Raw genomic sequence first — 18,437 nt, 5'->3', positions numbered from 1 at the left:
TTTATTTGTGAAATAATTGCTGTCAGAATAGCAAATGTCTTGACTTTATTGAGCCAGCATTAAGAAAAATGTAAAGAAAGTGAACTCCTTAACTTCCAAAGATGGGAAATTTGATTTTGGGGACTTAAGTACTGAAAGACATTCTTTAAATGATTAGTTCAATTTAATTTTTATTAATGTTGCTTGAGATTGCAGTATTAAAAAAAACTATATAGTACAATAACAAATTGAGATGGGACAGAAGGATCCTTTGTTGCTTTTGTATTTGTCTTTCAGACTAGGGGTATTAGTTTCTGCCAAGCTCAATATTTATAGACCTATTGAGTCTAATCCTTTTAGAAGGAAGAGATGTGTTATAGAAGAAAAAAATCTTTTGGAAGGTATAGTAACTATTTTACAACATAAAGTAACTATGTCTGTGGACAAGGGAGTCAATTGCTTCAAGCTCAGCCAATTTACCAATGGTTAAACCACCTGCAGGGGATATATAGTAAGTAGTATTGATTTACTTTTCACTGGCTGGTCTGGGAGCCAGAGTTTTCCCATTTAATTTAGTAAGCCAACATCTATCAACTTCCCTAGTGAGAGAGCTATTCCCAGAGAGGATAGTAATTCCTTGGAGGCAAGGGTGTGGTTGGAATATACCAGAGTAGTAATTTATTTAACAGTTATAAACTTTAATTATAAACTCCCTATGGCAGCTAAAGACTGCTCATCCAGCAGGTCTTCACACAAGGTGAATAACTGACTTCTGGGAATTATCTCTTTTTAATTGCATTGTAGCATTTGTAAAATAGAAGCTTCTCTGGTACCTGGACAATTTTTGTTTTGAATTAACATTTTGTCTTTGAATGTGATTTAATTTGTCTGTGAATGGATCTTGCACAAGTTGGTACTTTGTTATTTTAAATGGAAATAGATGATGTTATTTATTGCATTTATTTTGTTCATCATTTCCCTGATAGACATGTCAGTTAGTGTAAAATATATGGGACTATCTAAACTGCAGGATCTAAACTAGTCTTTTATGATTTGGGAATATTTCTGAATTTTGTTCTGTATTTAATACATCAGGAATGTTGGTGTAATAAAATAAATTTGGTCCACCTACCTTAGCAAATTAATAATATGTACTCTAATTAGCTAAACAGTAGATATAAGACTCAGTTTAATAGGCATGGTCAATTTACTGGGTGTCTAAAGGAAAATCTAGTTTAATTGGGATGGAAAATGGTATTTGTATATGGAAATCCTTTCCCAGAATGTCTTAAAGCCTGAAACTCTTCTCTAAGAATAAGTAATTCCCTGGAGAGAAGAGAGTGGGTGGATTGCTAACTCCAGTTTATTCTAATGTAGGTCATCTGAGAAGTAAGGGAAAGTAGAACCATACAAATTTAGATTAATTGGGTAGAGATGAGGAGAAACATTTGATTGAGTGAAAAATTTTGATTTTGAAATCTTTTTAGTCTTTCCTTTTTAGAATTTTCAAGAACATATAGCATTTTTGAATAAACTACTACTAAAGCATTACCAAGAAGGGGCCTCCTTTAATGTTCACTTTTCACTTTAAATAGCAGTTAGATAAGACTGAAGTTTATCCATGTTGATGCTTTTTGCAAATTAAGTAGTTTAAATACTCTGAAAATTTGTTTTCAGCATTTATTATATAGTATGTAGCAAAGTAGTCTTTGTTTTTAAGGTCAAAGACAAACTTCAGCCCAGGATGCAATATCACAAATTCTGGCCTAGTTGGATCCAGATTAATGAGATTTACAATTTAATTGCACAAATTCTGTTTGGTTATCTTAGGACAGAAATGACCAGATGGGTTTGAGAAGACATCTCTCCCTACCCCCACCCCACCAGTATTAAGTTACAATTCTGTGCTATTCTTACTTATTTTTATTTAGTAATTGATAATTGTGTTATTAAAGAATCAAGTCAAAGAAGAAACACGAATCCTAAAAAAAGGTTTATTCAAGTACTGAATTGCCTTAAAGATGTTCATATCGGCATTCTCTATTTAAAAACAAGTTACATGGTGTTTTGGCAAAGAAAATTCAAATGAAAATTTTTACTTAAAGTTTTCAAGTTACTACTGAAGAAGTAGCTCAAATAAATCAACACCTTTCTTGCATGCCTGGAGTATATAATAGCTTTTCTCCTAGAAGTACAGAGTTTACTCCATCTGAGATAGTAAAGCCAAATCCATAGACTTTTGTTGTTGTTGTTGAGTCACGTCTGACTCTTTGTGACCCTCTTTGGAATTTTCTTGGCAAATTTACTAAAGTGGTTTGCCATTTCCTTCTCCAGCTCACTTTACAGACAAGGAAACTGAGGCCACAAGGTTAAGTGATTTGTTCAGGGTCACACAGGTGAGAAGTATTTGAGGCCAGATTTGAACTTTTTTTTTTTCTTACTCTGGTCCTGGCACTCAATCCACTATACCACCTAGCTGTTTTTTGCACTTAAAAAAAAAATCACTTTAAAATTCTACTTTGTTCTTAGACACTATGACAATTTCCTCCTTGCTTCCTTCCTTGCTTCTTTCCTTGTGTCTGAGGCCAGATTTGAACCCTGACTCTCAATTCACTGAGTCACCCAGCTGCCCCCACACACTATGACAATTTCATGGTATTTACTGTCACAGCATGGGCAGTCTCTATCCAGGTATCCTCTTTGGTTTTGATAGTCTGAGAAGATCTGAATTTTGCTATGTGTCTATATGAAAGGAATTTAAGGAAAATTGTTTTTTAATTGGTTAATGAATGATCTTGATTTAGTAGAAAGGGCACTGGATTGAGAGTTACAGTAATTTTAACTGTGTTTATTTTGGCACTCATTATCTGCAAACCTGAGGTTTTTGTAAGGGGAACCTAGGTTTTAGCCTCAGCTTTCTACCAGCTGTGAGTAGGGTAAGTTAGTCTTTTTGGGTCTTTCTTTATCTCCAATAGGAAGAAGTTTGATTTTAGATGCTTCTAACCATTACAGCTTATCTTTTGAGCTGAGTTTTACATTTTGAAATTATAAATCTGACATTTTCTATAGGAGGGTGAACAGAATGGTGAGTCTTCGAAATTTTCTCAAATGAGGAATATTTGTAGAAACTTAGGAAGTTGTTAGTCTACAGAAAATAGCTGCCTTTAAATATTTGAAGTGCTTCCTTCTAAAAGAGCAATTAATTACATTTTATATTGTTTCAGAAAGTAAAAGTAAGGTCAATGGATAGAAGTTACAGGCAGATGCATTTAATTTCAAAGTAAAGAATCATTTTATAACAGCTAAAATTGTCCAATAAACATAGTAAGCTTTTTTATCACAGGAAATAATTAAGTAGAAGTTTCATGCCTAATTTTTAGAGATATTATGGAGTAGATGTAAAATAAGAAGGAAAGTAAGGCCAGATAACTCTTTTACCAGTTACTTACAACTCTGATTATATAGTTTTGTGGTCATTTCTGTGTTTAAGAAGATAAGTTCCCATTCTCATTCTCAATTTTTAAATTCTTCAGACTGTACAAATGTTATTAATGGCCTTATTGTTAAATACATATATGTATAATTACCTGTTGAGGTGTGCTTTATTGCCTTGTTAAAGTAGTATGATAATCCTGGCAACTTACTACGGATGCTCAAATACAGAAAGGATTGCTGTAGGTGCTAATTTCAGTAACACGTTTGAACCAGTCCCATTGTGATTCTGCTGTTGCTTTGACTTACAGTATTATCTTGGCACACAACAAAGTGTAGCCATACTTTAATAACAAAAAATGATGTCAATCCCAGAATTTTAAGAGTTTGAAGGGGCCTTGGAAGCTACCAAGTTCAACTCAAACCTGTTTAGGAAATCCTTTTGTAACATCTTTACGGTGTCTCTCCAGCCTCTGCTTGCAGACCTCCAGATGGAGGAAATCCACTACCTTTGTCTTATCTCCCCCCAATCTTTTCTTCTTCTGATAAAATGCCCCCAGTTTCTTAATTGGTTCCCTAGGTGGCTTATTCTTTAGTCTGCTTGCTCTGCTGATTGTATTCCCCTGCACTTTTGCTTGTTTTCTTTTCCTACAATCTCCTGTAATTGCCATTTCAGCATTTCAGTGTTCTTCTATAAAGATCTCTTTAGAAACCTTTGCTCAAGTGTGGTTTTATTCACTATGGATGGTAGTAAAATATTTTTATATCTAGTATTTAAAAAAGTTATCTTGTTTTCCATTGAAGTGAAGATATTTTTGTTCTTTTCCAAGATAAAAAAATGAAAGTGGCCTTAGGCTTAGCTTCTGGATCCTATTTACTTTTCTATGGGGTGTTGAGGGAAGATTAACCACTCTTAGATGAAAGCTTGCTGAGTCCTTTTCTGGACCAGTCAACCATCTATGATGTCCACTTTTCACCCGATTCTTAAGAAGCTATGGCTACACTTGGTGGCCATATCCCAGGAAAACCATCTCAGGAGGCTGCCTAAACCAGGCTGAGGGTAACCATCGCTGAGTTAGGGGGATATCTAATCTACCCCAGGCATGTGAATACTTCCTTTGGAGGAATGGATGGATGAAAACAATACATTCCAACCTCTATGAAGGCAGCTGAAGCAGGCACTGTGGTGTGCTTTAGTTGGACATTGAAGGCACCAAGGTTACCCACTGCATCCCAGGCCATCCACCAGTTATCCTGACTTTTTTTCTGCTACTGGACTTCAATAGCTCTGGAAGAGATAGTAAGGCTAATATTTATGCAACTGTTTCATTCATTAAATAAATTAATTAGCTACAATTCATAGGCAACTCAAGATATGTCATGGAGTAGTGACTCCATGATGCCATTGGCTCTCTGAAATAAAGGATGAACAGCATCTCATCTGTAAAATGAGAAGTTGGACTAGGGGACCTTTCAGGGCCTTTACAGCTCTAACTCTAAGATTTTAGGATCCTAATGTTGTGATTGTTATTTATATTTCCCTCATTCTTCCGTCATGCCTAAATTTTGGTGTAATGGAGTGTTCTTGAGAAAAAAATGTTAACAAGTAGTATTGGAAAATGGAAAACCTCTGAACTTTTTTACACTTGTGTTACAGAAATATTCCCTGTATTTGATTGATTTTTACATATCTTAAGTCTGACTCGACTTACCGTCTAGATAATTTAGTTGCTGCTTTGAAGTTTTTCAGTTTGACCTTAGGCATTCATTACTATGAGTATCCCATAAATAAGAAGTGCTTAAAACTTTGCTTTCTTAGCAGTTTCTTCTTGTATATTTATTGAATGAATTTTCTACTGACTTGCATCATTCAACATAATGAAAATTATAGGGAATATCTTTACCCTGTGGAGGGGAAAAGCAAGCTGCATGAAATCTGTGGAATGATTCTTTCTGTGAATTTCTATATTGGGTATTGACTCAGTGGGAAGTTGGGAATGCATTGGAGAATCTTTAGGCAGCAGAGCCATGACATAGATTAGGAAGATGTAGAGTTGAGTTCTCTCACCTTGTCCTTCCTCTCTTTCTCCCCCTTGGTGGGCTGGTTAAATTCAAGGAAAATTCTCCAATTTTAGGTACTGAGGGGGTACCTCTAGGAGTAGAATTGGCTCAAAGAAATGTTGGCAACATTTGGTTTGAAGTGGTAGTTAAATGAGGAAATTCAACATTTTATATAAGATGGTAGGCATTTTAATATAAGTTGATTTATATAGAATGGTGATTAAAATTTGAGAAATACTCGTAGAAGAATAACTAGTGTGCCATATTGAGTATTTTATGTATAAAACATCTTTACTTAACTTCCTTTGCTTAAATAAGGAAAATACAGAAAGTATCAAATTATATACTAATTTGTGACTTTATTCATGTCATTTTTATTGTTACCTGTTTTCATAAATTCTTCTAGGGAAGAAGAGTATCTGGTATAGGATCACATGCAAATTGGTACTCAAAGTGTTTGCTCAGGCAAATACTTAAAAAAACCACAACCCCCCCCCCCCCCCTCCAACTATTACCTTCTATCTTAGAATCAATATTGTGTTGGTTCCAGGGCAGAAGGGTGGTGGGAGCTAGGGAATGGGCATTAAGTGACTTGCCCAGGATCTTATAGCTAGGAAGTATCTGAGGTCAGATTTGAACCCACAGCCTCCTGTCACTAGGCCTGGTTCTCAATCCATAGGCAAATACTTTTAATGACCAAAAGAGCCTACATGTAAAATCACGGCATTTTCATATTAATTCAGTTCCTAAGAAACATTTGTTTTTTTGTCATGCAAGTGAGTTTTTTTCTTTGTAATAATGTATATAACTATTCCAAAAGAAAAAGCTCACAGTTTCTGTTCCATATTTCACATTTGATTTTTTTTTGTTATTTTCTAAAGAAAATGAACACTTACGAAAGGTGCCAATTCTCCATCTGTTTACTGACTCCTTCTATGTGGAATAGTTAGAGTTTGTATCCTAACAGTCAAGATTGGCTCCTCTAGTCCTAATAGAAGACCTCAATTTGCACATTCCATGAATGAATAATTTTCTTCTTCATGTGAGTTCAGTCACCCTTGAGTTCCTTTGAGACAATTAGCCTGTATGCTATTTGTGTCTATGGTGTTAAGTGATTTCTAGTCTCCTAGGAAGAGGAACTAATTTGGAACATTAATTCATTGCCCTTCCTTGATGGACAACCCTGATGAAACACCTTTTTCCTCAGAGAATAAAGACTGTGCATACCAAACACAAATGATACACATTTTGTTATAAAAATACATGCAACATGACTTTATACAAATCATTTAACAAAAATTATACATTGTATCACTTTTTGTGCATTCCTGTCACAAGAAAATATAAATTTAATAAAATAATATTCTAGTTGGGCAGCTAGATGGTGCAGTGGATAGAGCATCAGGCTTAAAGTCAAGAAGATCTCAGTTCAATTCTGGCCTCAGACACTATCTCTGATATCCTGGGCAAATCACTTAATTCCTATTTGCCTGAATTTCTCATCTGCAAAATGGAGACACATTTGACAAAGTAATGGCCAACCACTCCATTATCTTTGCCAAGGAAACTCCATGGACAAAAGTCCATGCAATCACAGAGTTGGATATAACTGAACAGACTAATCCAGTCAAAAGCATTTATTAAGCATTTCCTACTGTGCTATGTACTAGATATATATAAAAAAAAAGCAAAAACATGATCCTTGTCTCCAAGAAGCTCACATTCCAATGGGAGAAGAGAACCTGAAAATACATATTCACATATAAGAATTATACAGAGGAAAATGGGCGGGCATATCAGAGCGAAGCCCTAGTATTTAGGGGAAGCAAGGATAATTTGTCATGCAGGTTGGATTTGAGTTGATACTTGAAGGAAGTCAGTGAAACCGAGAGGAGGAGTTAAGAGAGAGAGGAGAACATTCTAGGCACTTGGGGACAGTCAGTGAAAAGACAAAGTCAAGGGATGGAATGTCACATCAATCAGTAAACACCTTCTTCATGCTAAATGCTGGAGATACAAAGAAGATAAAGGACATCTCTACTCTTAAAGAGCTCACAATCGAATGGGGAAGACAACTTGGAAACAACTTTGTACAAAGAAACTATATATTGGATACATTGGAAATAAAAAAAATGCTAGTATTAAGTGGGATTGGGGAAAGGAAGGTGGGGTTTTAGGTGGAACTTGAAGGAAGCTAGGGGAGCTAGGAGGTGGATGAGGAGTGTAAAGAAAAGCATTAAGACTAGTGTCATTGTATTCTACAATATTTATAGAAAGAAGTAAGGTATAAGAAGACTAGAAAGGTAGGAGGAGACTAGCTTGTAAAGGATTTAAAAACCCAACGAAGGATTTTATGTTTGATCCTAGTAACATTACAGAACCAATGGAATTTATCTAGTAGGGGGTGACCTCCCTAACCACATTCTAGGAAGATGATTTTGCCAGCTTGAGGGGGAAAATGGACTGGAGTTGGGGAGAGAATTAAGGCAGGGAGACCAACCAACTAGCTATTGCTTTAGACCACCTATGAGGTGATCAGACCTTGTACCAGGGGAGAGCAATTGTGAAAAGTACTAGAAGCAGGTTAGCTATGTGGAGTAAGTAGGAATAGAAGATGACAAGTATTTTTGAACCTGAATGAGGATGGTGGTATTCCCTTGATGGTAGAAAAGTTGCTCCTTCCTATTGTGGCAATTAATATTCAACCAATCTGAAAGAAATCAAAGAGTCAAAGCTCCAAGCCAAATAACAGGTTTATTGAGAGAGGCAGGTATCTCTCAGACAAGCTTGGTCTTTAGGTTTCTTTCCACCTAAAATAATTATGTGAGAGTTTCCTCCTTGTTTTATACCCTAACATTGCATCATTCAAGATCCCTCCCCAAAAGTCAACCACCCATTCTAGGATGGTTGAAAATGAAAAATATTCATCTTTTTGCCCTTGGTATCTTTCTGCCCAGGTTATCTCTGTGTACCAAATATGATCAAGTCTGAGAAGTAGAAATGAAGAGAGGGAATCAGGCATGTGGGATAGTTTGTACAAATGCACAGAGATGGGGAGATTGACTTTTTTTGTTTGAGCAACAACTAAGTTCAGGTTGGTTAGAGTGTAGAGTAGTTCTTTTCTAGACTTGTTCCAGCTTGTAATTTTCCCATCTAAAATGTCTTAAGAAGTTGGGGGTGGGGGGAGCTGTGTAGCTCAGTGGATTGAGAGCCAGGCCTAGAGTTGGGAGGTCCTAGGTTCAAATCTGGCCTCAGACACTTCCCAGCTGTGTGACCCTGGGCAAGTCACTTGACCCCCATTGTCTAGCCCTTACCACTCTTCTGCCTTGGAGCCAGTACACACTATTGACTCCAAGATGGAAGGTAAGGATTAAAAAAAAAAAGTTGACAAATTAGTCTAAATGTAGTTGGAAAGGAGCAAGGTACAAGGACATCATTATTTCTCTTCTCTGAGCACCATACATTTGTCTTTTGCTACATGAATACTCACTTTATGGGTTTTTATTTTAATAGACAAAAGTAAATTTATACTGTTTTTCTCTATATGGTCTATATTATTATGAAATTTTATAGATCACCTCTTATGTAGAGCAAAAGGCTTCCTTTGTTTTTATAAAACCCGATTTTTCACTTCTAGACTTTCTGTTCAATGGCATCTTGACAAACTGCTTACTTCTCATATGGGTTCTATAATTAAAGAAAAGGATGTTGCAGAGGTCAAGGTGCTAAGATTTGTAACTGATTAGAAATATGGGAAGAGGGAAAGTGAAGATTCTTGGATAACTAACCTGAAGGGTCATAAATAGGGTACTTTCCTTAACAGAAACCAGTAAGTTGTTGAGATTATTATTATGCAGTGAGGGACAATGGCAGTTAGGTGATGTAGTGGATAGGGGGCTGGACCTGGAGTGTGGAAGACCTAAGTTCAAATCAGGTCTCAAATATGTATGGGTGAGTGACTCTGGACAAGTCACTTAACCTTTTCTCTTTGTCCACTTCTTTACTTGTAAATTGGGGATAATAAAAGAGCCTGCCTCCTAGAGTTGTGGGGATGAAATGAGAGAAAATTTATAGAATTTTGCAAACATTAAAGCATCATCATCATCACAATCATCAACTAGAGGCTTTGAAGCCTGGAAAATTGAAGTTCAAGTCCTGCCTTGCATCTATGCTTGTGAACCTGTAGTCATAAGTTCTCAATGCTCAAGAAACCTCTCTAAGATTTTGGCAGGTTTTGAACTGCTTTGTTATAAAGAATTTCCTTCTCTAGTTGTTCCCTATATTGAAGAAACCCAGACTCAATCCCTATCCCTATTCCTTCACTTAGACTAAATAATATGAACCATTTTTTGGTTATTTACTTTGGAAATGACTTGTATCCTGCCTGGCTTAATAGAAGATATAGTCAAATTGGAACTGATTTTTTATTGCAATGAGATGACTAAGAAGAAAATGTGTACCCTGAAGTAAGACGGACCATGACAGAATAGAATGTGAACTTGAGAAGAAAATACTTTCTTCATTTAACTAAAATGTTCTCTTTTTATATAAGGGCCTTAATTAATTGGCAAATTTAAGAAATATATCTTCTTTGCAAAAGACAAAAAAGCTCGAAGTAAAAATCATAAAACAAAATAATTTTTGTTTGTGCCGTATATGAAGGACTGTTGGATACCCATCAGTTTTAAGTCATACTGACATATTTATACTGCATAGATTTTAGATTTTTAAAGGCTCTTAAAAGTAATCGAGTTTTAATTTCCTTATTTTATAGACTAAGACAGATCCAGAGAAGTTAAGCATTTTGCCCACGGTCACAAAAGTAGTAGGTGGTAGAATTAGTGGGTATGATTCTAGGTTTGATTCTAATTGACTTTAAATCCTGTTTTCTTTAGTATCCAGTGTGTCCCTCATTTATGGACCTCCTTTAAATTACCTCATGTTCTAGATCCTTTATGGGAAAAAAATCCCTCTCCAAACCAGGGCTTATGAACCTACACTGATACTTAATTTTACTAGACAGTAAGAGGGCACATGAAATTCAAAGCAAAATATGCTAGTTCATTAAACTAGCAAAGTAAGAAAAGGAGTAACAGAACCTTTTCCTCATTAGACTCAAGATTCACCCTCCTTTACATGTACACATCATCTTTGGGAAGAGTGAATCCTCCTAGGGATTATAGAACCATACATTTGTAGAGAGCATGGATGGCCTGGGCTTATGGTGGTGTGCGTATATGTGTGACAATTCATGCCTCTAGCCCTGTAAAACCTCCATACATTCTGGTGACATTATTGCTCTGTCCCCCTTTTCTCTTGTAATTTATAGCCTCAGGTAGACCTTTCTTGACTGCTCTCCATTGGCTGTCCCAAGTCCACTGTTCCCCATCAGATATCATGTCTTAGTTTCAGCTGGCCCTCAGCTGGTAAATCATCAGATTTACACCGGATCTAATACTTAATTTCAGCTTTCACCAAGAAGCTGTGATTTGTAAGCCTCTCCCCTGCAGGAATAGGCTAGATATATGAGCCATTAACCTCCGCCCAGGAGGGGGCGCTGTGCTGAGTCATAAGGCTCCCTCCCAGGCAGAGCTGCAACTCTTCTCAGTCGCCCACCACTCAGTGCCTTGGAAGCTCATCTCTCACCGGGGCTTACTGCCCTGGGGGTGGGAAGGGAATATTCTTCTTTGACCTCATCAGTCTACCATGGTCTCCCTGAGCCTGTTTCTTTTTCTCTGAGTGGGCTCCGATCTGGGACCCCGGGCTGGCCACTGTGAGATCTCCTCTCCCAGGACTCCCTCCAATGGACAAAGAGCCCCGTGAGGAGGCTGCGGTGAGAACTTGTGCCTTTGTACGGTCTGCCCAGAGCAGGGGCCGGAGTGGCCCACGGGAGCCGGACGCATAAGATGGGGGGAGGGGAAGGAAGGCTTTGGACTATTGGTGTTCCACATTATCATTACATTCTCCCACGCTTATAGCTGCACATGCACAAGGGTGTACCAGTCCAGGTGTGCAGTGGGCCTGCGGACACGGGTCTAGTTCTATCCGTGTGTGCTGAACTTGGCTGTTTATGCATGTATTTGTGTAGATGTGTGCACATGCGTGTAGATAGATACATAGGTGTGCCTATGTGTGTGTTTGAAACGGCATCCAGGAGGAAGGCCTGTCAGTTTGTCCTAGGGGTAGAGGGTGGGAAGGAAAAAATAGCATATTTATCTATATTATATAGTTATTGTTAATATTGGTATATTGATAGAAATGTTATAAATCATAAATAAGTAAAATACAATTATAAATTAACATGTTAATATAAATACACATTTATATATACACAACTTATTTTTGCATGATATATATAAGTAATCCAATTGCATATATATCATCCAACAGTAAGTTTTGTTCATTTGTTCCATGTGTGCAAGTATATATTTACATATCTCTGCCACTTCTCCCCCAACAAATGTAAATTGCTTAATTTGCTCCTGGGGTCGGTGTTGGCACCAAAAGTTGTGAACAGTATCTTGATTGCTCTAAAAGGATTTAATCTTGTTTTTGGATCATGTGAGGTCAAATGAGGTTTTTACATTTCACAATATCAGGACTGTTTCCAGGTATCTGCAGATAGCATTTAATAGGTTTCCACTAAGTGATAGTAGTAATCCTTTAATTCTAGGTGGTTTGCATAGCATTTGCAATTTAAAAAGAATTTTCACATATATCATCTCACATTTCACATTATAGGGGAGGGGTAGACAGAAGAGGTATTTGATTAGCCCACTGTTACAAATGAAACTCAGGTTTAATGCCGGAAGTCAACTCAGCCAGTAAATAGAAGAGCAAAGCAGGTCTTGGATCCAGAACTTGTAGTGCTTTTAGTCTCACACAATCCTCTCCTGATAATGTAACTAGTATTTCGATTGCCACAATATTGTGGGCTCTAAGTTGATGTCTAGAGAAATTTGGTGAAAATAGACATATTACACTCCACAATGGCTATTTAATAGTTGGTCTGTCTTAAAACTTTCAGGTTCCCAGAATTTGGTGGTTGAAATGGCCATTCAACTGTCGTCATCACTGGCCTTGAGAGTTGTCACAGAATTTCAAATGTTAGGGCTACAGATTCTTGGGTCATAACAAGTAGATGATGAAGGACTGAAGACATTGAGAGAACATGACTTATTTACTTTTCATTCATTCATTCTTTTTCTGAATTTCAGAAATCTTTCCAATTTTACAAAGGATTCTCTCGTATATATATATATATATTAGCGCATAACATAATCTGCATGTTTTTTTTCTAAACAGGCAAAATCAGAGAAAATGTAATAAAACATTTTGCCAGAATGAACGTTTTATTAAAAATTTTTACATATATAAATTATATCTAACATTTTTATAGTTTCTCATTGTCAGATTCCATAGTTGGAGATATTAATAGCTTTAAAATTTTATAAGAAGACTTATAATATATAATAATAATATAAGATCTATTTCATCATATTTAAATGAATTCAAAGGAAAACTATATAAAGGCCTTTTGTGTTTATTTTAGTTAATATTTAAAATTTAACTTAATGTCATTAATTATATCTTCACTGAATTAATTTTATGTTATTTAATATGTTAAAAGGTAAAAAATTTTAACAAAAAATTTTTTTGCATTCTGAATTCTCTCCCTTTAACCCTTCTCTAGCCATTGTGAAGGCAAAAGAATGTGATGTAAATTACACATGTCAAATCATGCAAGATATATTTCCATGTTAGCCATATTGCAGAAAACAAAACAAAAGAAAAAATGGGTAAAAAAACTTAGGCTTCAATCTGCATTCAGACTCTATCAACTAATTTTTTTTCTGGAGGTAGATAGCATCTTTCATCATAAGTTCTCCAGAATTGAATAAGATCATTGTGTTGATCAGAATAGCTAAGTCATTCATAACTAGTCATTGCAGAATATTGCTGTTAAACTATGTATAATGTTTTCCTGGTTCTGCAAACTTCTCTTAACTAAATATCAGTTCATTTAAGTTTTCTTGAGTTTTTCTGGAACCATCTTACTTGTCATTTCTTATAAAATAATAGTATTGCATGACTTTCATATACTGGAACTTGTTCAACCATTCTCCAATTGATGGGTATCTCTTCAATTTCCAGTTCTTTACCACCATAAGCAAACTTAAAGTAAATATTTTTTCTGTATATAAGTCCTCTTCCTTTTCCTTGGATTTCTTTGGGATACAGATGTAGTGGTGTTGCTGGGTCAAAGAATATGCACAGCTTTGTAGCCCTTTGGGGCATAGTTCCAAAATACTTTTACGTGTGTTTATTTTGCCACAACCTAGTATTAAGAGCAAAATAGTTACTTTGGATATGGGAAAAAAAAAATCTTTATTCCAAGAACCATCTTTGCTAGCGGTTGATTTTCTCTGTCTCTCCCCCGCCCCCCTTAAAAAAAATCTGTTTTGATCACTTAGAAGTAAGCACTTCGTAAATGTTCAAGCCTTATATAAAAGAGTTTTTTGTAATGTAATGGGATAGCAAAAATGTGATTTATAATGCATGTAGAACTCTACAAATGTTAAAATGGATGGATACTCCAGCAATTTGGTCTCTTTAATTTGGCACATATACATGGAGTGCTTGCAGCAGTCATTAATTTTTAATGTACGTGCTCTCCTTCCCATATGCTTACTTGTTAGTGTAAGGGGCATATTTCACTGAGGTGGTTCCAGATTGTTTAGCAATAAAGCCATGTTTGGTTGTGATGATTGCTGTTTCTCTGGGTAGTTGTTCAGGGCCCACCTGGTGCTACTTGTAGTGGCTAGTGCTTCTGGGATTGAAAGATGAATGATATTGAGCATGTGGAGAATTTTCGTGATAGAGCTATTGGCCAGTAAAGGATATGGACCAGTAAAAGAAATAGTATTGGAAACCCATTATTTCCTTTAAGTTAAATGGATACTTGACTGGGGATAAACTAAAATGCCTCCAAATACAATTTCTCTATATATCTGCACAGTTTAGAGAATTAGGATTGACTTTAGACATAATTATGAAGTAGACAAAGTTTTTGGATCCAAGTGTTCTATTGTATTGCTATTTGGTGTCCTTTTTCTCCTTGTCTCATTTTCCTCTTCTCTTCTTGGTACTGATTGCTTTCATGTTTCTCCTGATATCTAAAGCTGATCTCAGAAAACTTTTTTTTTTTAACTTTTAAAGGAAATCTTATTTAATTTCTTTTAATCAGTTAGGAAATCTTATTTTAAAAATTAACAAAAATCTGTTTTACTCCTTCCCACATCCCTTCATCTTTTGAGAAAAAAGAATAAAATTCTTGCAACAAATATTCAATCAAGCAAAACAAGTTCCTGTTAGGGGAATCTGTGCCACCCTCAAATATGTGCAAATTCCATGCTCTGAGTCCATTATCTCTTCTTCCGGAAGTATGGGTAACATGATTTTTTATCCTCAAAACTTTGGAATCATAGTTATTGTATTGATCAAAGTTCTCAAGTTTTTTTTTCTTATTTATTAATTTATTTAATCAATTTAGAACATTATTCCTTGGTTACAAGAATCATATTATCTTGCTCCCTCCACTTCCCCTTACCCTTCCTGCAGGCGACGTGCAATTCCACTGGGTATTACATGTGTCCTTGATCAAAACCTATTTCCATGTTGTTGGTGTTTGCATCAGGATGTTCTTTTAGATTTTACATCCCCAACCATATTCCCTTGACCCATGTATTCAAGCAGTTGTTTTTCCTCTGTTTCCACTCCCACAGCTCTTCCCCTGAATGTGGCTAGTGTTTTTTCTTGTAGATCCCTCCGAGTTGGTCAGGAACACTGCATTGCCACTAATGGAGTAGTCCATTACATTTGATTGCACCACAGTGTATCAGTCTCTGTGTACAATGTTCTCCTGGTTCTCCTCCTTTCACTCTATATCAATTCCTGGAGGTTGTTCCAGTCCCCATGGAATTCCTCCACTTTATTATTCCTTTGAGCACAATAGTATTCCATCCACAACATTTGTTCAGTTATTCCCCAATTGAAGGGCATCCCCTCATTTTCCAATTTTTTGCCACTACAAAGAGTGCAGCTATGTTATGAATGTTTTTGTACATGTATTTTTCCTTATTATCTCTTTGGAGTACAGACCCAGCAGTGCTATGGCTGGATCAAAGGGCAGAGTTGTTTTGATTTGCATCTCTCTAATTATAAGAGATTTAGAACAAATTTTCATGTACTTATTAATAGTTTTGATTTCTTTAACTGAAAATTGCCTATTCATGTCCCTTAACCCATTTATCAATTGGAGAATGGCTTGATTTTTTTTTCTACAATTGATTTAGCTCTTTATAAATTTGAGTAATTAGACCTTTGTCAGAGGTTTCTGTTATGAAGATTGTTTCCCAATTTGTTGCTTCCCTTCTAATTTTGGTTGCATTGATTTTGTTTGTACAAAAACTTTTTAATTTGATATAATCAAAATTATTGATTTTACATTTTGTGATTTTTTTTCTAGCTCTTGCTTGGTTAAAACTTTAAGGGCTGCAGGGCCCCCTTCCTTTGTATTTTTATTCCATGATTTCCCTGTATATCCTTGATCTTTTGTTCTTCCAAATGAACTTTGTTATGTTTTTTTTTCCCCTAATTCACTAAAAAAGTTTTTTGGTAGTTCACTGGGTATGGCACGAAAGAAGTCAATTAATTTGGGTAGAATTGTCATTTTTATTATGTTAGCTCACCCTACCCATGAGCAATTGATGTTTTTCCAATTATTTAGATTTAGTTTTAATTGTGTGGAGAGTGTTTTGTAGTTGTGTTCATATAGTTCCTATGTTTGTCTTGGCAGATAGATTCCTAAGTATTTTATATTGCCTAGGGTGACTTTAAATGGAATTTTTCTTTCTAATTCTTGCTGCTGAGGTGTGTTCGAAATATATAGAAATGCTGATGACTTATGTGGGTTTATTTTGTATCCTGCAACTTTGTTACAGTTGTTGATTATTTCGTCTAGCTTTTTGGTTGATTCTCTAGTATTCTTTAAGTAGACTATCATATCATCTGCAAAGAGTGATAGGTTGGTCTCCTCATTGCCAATTTTAATACCCTCAATTTCTTTTTCTTCTCTGATTGCAACTGCTAGTGTTTCTAGTACAATGTTAAATAATAGAGGTGATAATGGGTGTCCTTATTTCATTCCTGATCTTATTGGGAAAACTTCTAGTTTAGCCCCATTGCAGATGATGTTTGCTGATGGTTTTAGATATTCCTATGCTTACTAGTGTTTTCAATAGGAATGAGTGTTGTATTTTGTCAAAGGCTTTTTCTGCATCTATTGAGATAATCATGTGGTTTTTGTTGGTTTGCTTGTTAATATGGTCAATTATGTGGATGGTTTTCCTAATATTGACCATTCTTGCATTACTGGCATGAATCCTACCTGGTAATCCTCATGATCACTTGCTGGAGTCTTTTTTGCTAGTATTCTATTTAAGATTTTTGCATCGATACTCATTAAGGAGATTGGTCTATAGTTTTCTTCCTCTGTTTTTGATCTGACTGGCTTTGGAATCAGTACCATATTTGTGTCATAAAAGGAATTTGGTAGAACTCCTTCTTTGCTTATTCTGTCAGATAGTTTGTATAATATTGGGATTAGTTGTTCTTTGAATGTTTGATAGAATTCATTTGTGAATCCACCTGGACCTGGGGATTTTTTCTTAGGGAGTTCTTTGATGGCTTGTTCAATTTCTTTTTCTGATATTTATTATTCTGATATGATTTTGATATTTATTATTCTGATATGATTTCTGATATGGGATTGTTTAGGTAGTCTATTTTTTCCTCTATTAGTCTAGGCAATTTATATTTTTGTAAATATTCATCCATATCACCTAGATTGTCATATTTATTGCCATATAATTGGGCATAATAGTTTTTCATGATTCCATTCATTTCTTCTTCATTAGAGGTGAGGTGTCTCCCATTTAATCTTGAATACTGTCAATTTGGTTTTCTTCTTTCCTTTTTTCAATTAGATTGACTAGTACTTTATTTTATTTGTTTTTTCAAAGTACCAGCTTCTAGTCTTATTTATTAAATCAAATTTTCTTTACAGTCTTTTTAAACTTCCCCCACCCTCTCCCTCCCTTTTACTGCTTCCCTCCCTACCAGTCCATTTGTTATCTTTCTACTTGCCTATAGAGAGCAAATCAAATCTCTGCCCCAATGTATTTGATTGTTCTTCCCTCTTTGAGTCAATTTCAATGCACCTAAGTATAGGAGTATTTCAGAGATATTCTCTCCCCTCCCGCCATGTTCTTCTTTGTGAAATATAAATTCACCCCCTTTTGTTTCTTTTCCCATTTCTTTTAGTATTAACCTCTTTTTTTGGCTCTAGTTATACATACATACATACATACATACATATATATATATATATATATGTCTTGGCATTTCATCTTATACAGTTTGTCACTGTTCCCTCTAAGTGTAGTTATTCTAGCTGCCCAGATGATAATAACAATTTTTTACCATTTGAATTGGTATATTTAGTCAATTTAGAACATTATTCCTTGGTTACAATAATCACATTATTTCCCTCCCTCCCTCCACCAGTGCCCTTCCTGCAGGCGACGTGCAATTTCATTGGGTATTACTTGTGTCCTTGATCTGAACCTATTTCCATGTTGTTGATGTTTGCACTAGGATGTTCATTTAGAGTCTATATCCCCAATCATATTCCCCTCTACCCATGTAATCAAGCAGTTGTTTTTCTTCATTGTTTCTACTCCCACAGTTTTTCCTCTGAATGTGGATAGTATTCTTTCTCATAGATACCTCCTGGTTGTTCAGGATCACTGCATTGCCACTAATGGAGAAGTGCTTTATATTCGATTGTACCACGGTGTGGCCGTCTCTGTGTACAATGTTCTCCTGGTTCTGCTCCTTTTGCT

The 18,437-nt window shown here is 35.7% G+C and overlaps 1 protein-coding gene across 3 annotated transcripts in view; it reads left to right on the top strand.

Annotated features, from left to right (window-relative positions):
* TBC1D4 (TBC1 domain family member 4) overlaps positions 1-18,437 on the top strand; it is a 216,120-nt gene that overhangs the window by 61,121 nt on the left and 136,562 nt on the right. Inside the window, exon 1 of one of the 3 annotated variants that reach the window (XM_056807214.1) lies at positions 9,087-11,305. The exons of the other annotated variants lie outside the window; for them this stretch is intronic. Within the exon in view, the coding sequence (XP_056663192.1) occupies positions 11,276-11,305 (30 nt within the window). The 5' untranslated portion in view covers positions 9,087-11,275. Of the gene's footprint in view, positions 1-9,086; positions 11,306-18,437 lie in introns of those variants that run through there. 3 annotated transcript variants of the gene reach the window in all.

This window comes from Monodelphis domestica, chromosome 8, assembly GCF_027887165.1.
Source record: "Monodelphis domestica isolate mMonDom1 chromosome 8, mMonDom1.pri, whole genome shotgun sequence".
Taxonomy (NCBI): Eukaryota; Metazoa; Chordata; class Mammalia; order Didelphimorphia; family Didelphidae; genus Monodelphis; species Monodelphis domestica.
This window is presented reverse-complemented; position numbering and strand designations above follow the sequence as displayed.